This window comes from Phragmites australis, chromosome 12, assembly GCF_958298935.1.
Source record: "Phragmites australis chromosome 12, lpPhrAust1.1, whole genome shotgun sequence".
NCBI lineage: Eukaryota > Viridiplantae > Streptophyta > Magnoliopsida > Poales > Poaceae > Phragmites > Phragmites australis.
Window position 1 is genome coordinate 27,291,135 of NC_084932.1, and position 3,072 is coordinate 27,294,206.

The following is a 3,072-nucleotide window of genomic DNA, read 5'->3' on the forward strand; positions in this document are numbered from 1 at the left end:
AACGAAGTGGCGAATGACGCTACCTCGAACGCGTCGACGGAGCTTCCTCGACCAATTGGCAGGGACGCAGCCAAAGCGACCCGGACGCGCAAATCACTATCCACTTCCTTGTTGCTGACCATCTCTAGAGGTATGTCTGAACGGCACCTAGCTGATCTAACTGAAACAAAGAAGGTTATGGTCGAGTTGAAGAAGAAGCAGATTGAGGTGATGTGGCTGCAGGTTTCCGTCCGAGTGAATGATCAAGATGAACGAATTATGAAGGTGGACTTGGACACTGTTAGCGGGCCTCTACGTGAGTATTACAGGAAGAGGCAAGAAGACATTTTGGCAAGGTGGAAGCTCGTAGAGGAGAACCCGTACCCCGCTTCATTTCTGTTCCTTCAGATGTTCTTCTCATCCTGCAGTGAGACTTTGTTATGTGATGTGATATCGTCGAATTGCTACCACTGCTGCATCATTTGGTGCATTATGAATCTTTGTATCAGTGTTAGCTACGTGACCATTTATTCGTGTCCTGCGTATTTCTTGTTCGAAACATGACTTCCTTTGTGAGCTAGTTGAACATGTAGTCTGGATTGTAATATTGGTCTCAAACATCATGGTATCTTCCTTTTTAAACATGGATTGATGCATGAACGATACAACATTTCCCGAATAGCATGGGTCACAATCATCATTTCACTACTAAGATAGCACAATACATACTATGCGTAGTACCAAGTTACAATAGGTACCTCAGGGGATAAAAAACATCATACATGCTACACAACTAAATGATACAATACTACATTGGTACACTGCTAATGTGCTCCATGTAGACTCCAGAGGTGGTCAACAAGGTCTTCACGCAGTTTGTGGTGCATTGCACGGTTCCTGATGGCTTCAGTGGCTTCAACATAATGCAGGACTGCTTGGTCTAGATCTCGATGCACTGTCGCTGTCTCCCCCATATAGTTGAACACCTGCTCGGTTGAAGCGCTGCCATTTTCGTCCTCAATTATCATGTTGTGCATAATGACACATGTTGTCATTATGTTCTGCAGTGTGCTTTGATCCCAAACTCTAGCAGGTCTGCGGATTATGGCAAACCTCGACTGCAAGACACCAAATGCACGTTCCACATCCTTGCGGATAGCTGCTTGCATGGCGGAGAAATGGACACTCTTGTTGCCTCTTGGTGCTGAAATTGCCTTCACTATGGTTGCCCATTCGGGGTAAATGCCGTCGCCGAGGTAGTACCCCATGTCGTACCTGTTACCATTAACTGTGTATGACACGTTTGGCGCAGTCCCATCGGTAAGCCTGGTAAAAATGTTAGACCGGTGCAAAACATTTATATCATTGAGACTACCAGGCATCCCAAAGAAAGCATGCCATATCCATAAATTGTACGACGCAACCGCCTCCAAAACTATGGAAGGCTTGCGAGTATGGCCCGTATAAGCGCCATGCCATGCTTTCGGACAGTTCTTCCACACCCAATGCATGCAGTCGATGCTCCCCAGCATCCCGAGGAACCCTCGCCGCTCGCCATCGGCCAAGAGGCGAGCAGTATCTTCTGCAGTGGGAGCCCGGAGATATTCATCAGAGAAAAGCACAACAATAGCCTCGACAAACTTCCTCAAGGCTAGCATACTCATCAACTGCGTCGGATTTGACTCCGTACGCTAGTTGACGGATTGCCGCAGTCATTTTTTGTAGGGGGCTTAGGCCGAGCTTCCCGGTTGCATCCCTCCTCTGCCGAAACCATGGGTCATGCTGCTCCACAACGGCCGCTATTCTCAAGAACAATCAGCGAGTCATCCGAACAATCAGCGAGTCATCCGTTGCTGTGCCCGCTCACACCCTTTTTCACCGAGCTGGAGACACAGTGTGTCGACGACAAGTGGAGCGGGCTGCTCGTCACGCGCTCGACCGCAGCGGGTGGAGCTACGACCTCACGTTCTAGTACCTCGACTACAACAACGGCTACCGCTTCATCACCGGCTGGAAGGTGTTCCTCCAAGTGAACAGCCTAGAGCTGGACGGCGAGGGCAGGTTCCCGCGCGGCAGCTGAGCACGATTTAGCTTTCAATCCCCTTGACTCCTTATAGATCTGAGCTATTGGAATATACTTGGTCTGTAAACTTTGTGGATTGAGATTCAGGAGATTTTGGATAATTTTTGATGGGGATCAAATGTATTTTTGTCTTGAGACTTTAGTTCTTGATGGGGAAACTTTGTGGATTGAGATGAGTCGATTTGAGCATGGCGGCGGCGACAGGAGCACGGCGGCGGTGGCGGCGACAGGAGCAGCAGCCGAACTAGCTCTTTTTTTTTTTGGCTCAGGAACATTTTTTAGTGTTAGTTGGAGGCACAATCCGACACTGAAAAGAACTTTCAGTGCCGGTTCTAGCCCGGTACTGATAGTTTTTGACTATCAATACCGAGTAAAGAGTGCCGGTTGAAAAATCGATACTGAAATTATTTTTTAACGGGCACTGATGTGTTATTTTGTGGTAGTGAAATTGGCACCAGAGGAAGAAATTATGAGTATTTGAAGTAACTATTATAAATTAATATAGCAAGGTAAGTCATCTCTCTGGTATGTAAGAAGACGTTGTCTGAAAGTGACACGTGGTTGTCTTCTACTAGAAATTTTTCTTAATGACATGGTTGTTTCCATGCGGATCAAACATCGTGCAATAGCTATCTATACGTACCGTACCCGGCACACTGCTGCACGCGGGCTGCACGCGGCTGTACTCGCGGGTTCTGCTCTGCCCTCCACGTACAAGGTGGGTTACTGTGACAGGACGCCTACGTTCCAAACTTGTAGAAAAGATTCCTCTCCCGTTTCCTCTTCACTCATCTCTTCTAGGATATCATCGCTTTGACACCTCCGTGTCCCTGTACAGAACCACTATGTGTATGCAGTCCTTTTTCGACTTAACTGCGAAGTCCTATCACACGGATAGTTTCCGCGGTTGCTATAGACTTCACTGCTTTGCCACATGTTCCAAGTCTTCTTGCGCGTCTAATTGTCTTATCACCCTGAGTTTCCGAGGTGTCCTTCTCACAAAGTCTTAT

The 3,072-nt window shown here is 47.6% G+C and overlaps 1 protein-coding gene across 1 annotated transcript; it reads right to left on the reverse strand.

Moving 5' to 3' along the window:
• Positions 1-803: 803 nt before the first annotated feature.
• Positions 804-1,643, reverse strand: LOC133886467 (uncharacterized). Its single transcript, XM_062326162.1, has one exon. The coding sequence runs from the start codon at positions 1,641-1,643 to the stop codon at positions 804-806; it is 840 nt and encodes a 279-aa protein (XP_062182146.1).
• Between the last annotated feature and the right edge of the window lie 1,429 nt (positions 1,644-3,072).

Excerpts from the sequence above, each read along its gene's own strand:
- LOC133886467 (XM_062326162.1), bottom strand. The coding sequence starts at position 1,643 with ATGAGTATGCTAGCCTTGAGGAAGTTTGTCGAGGCTATTGTTGTGCTT.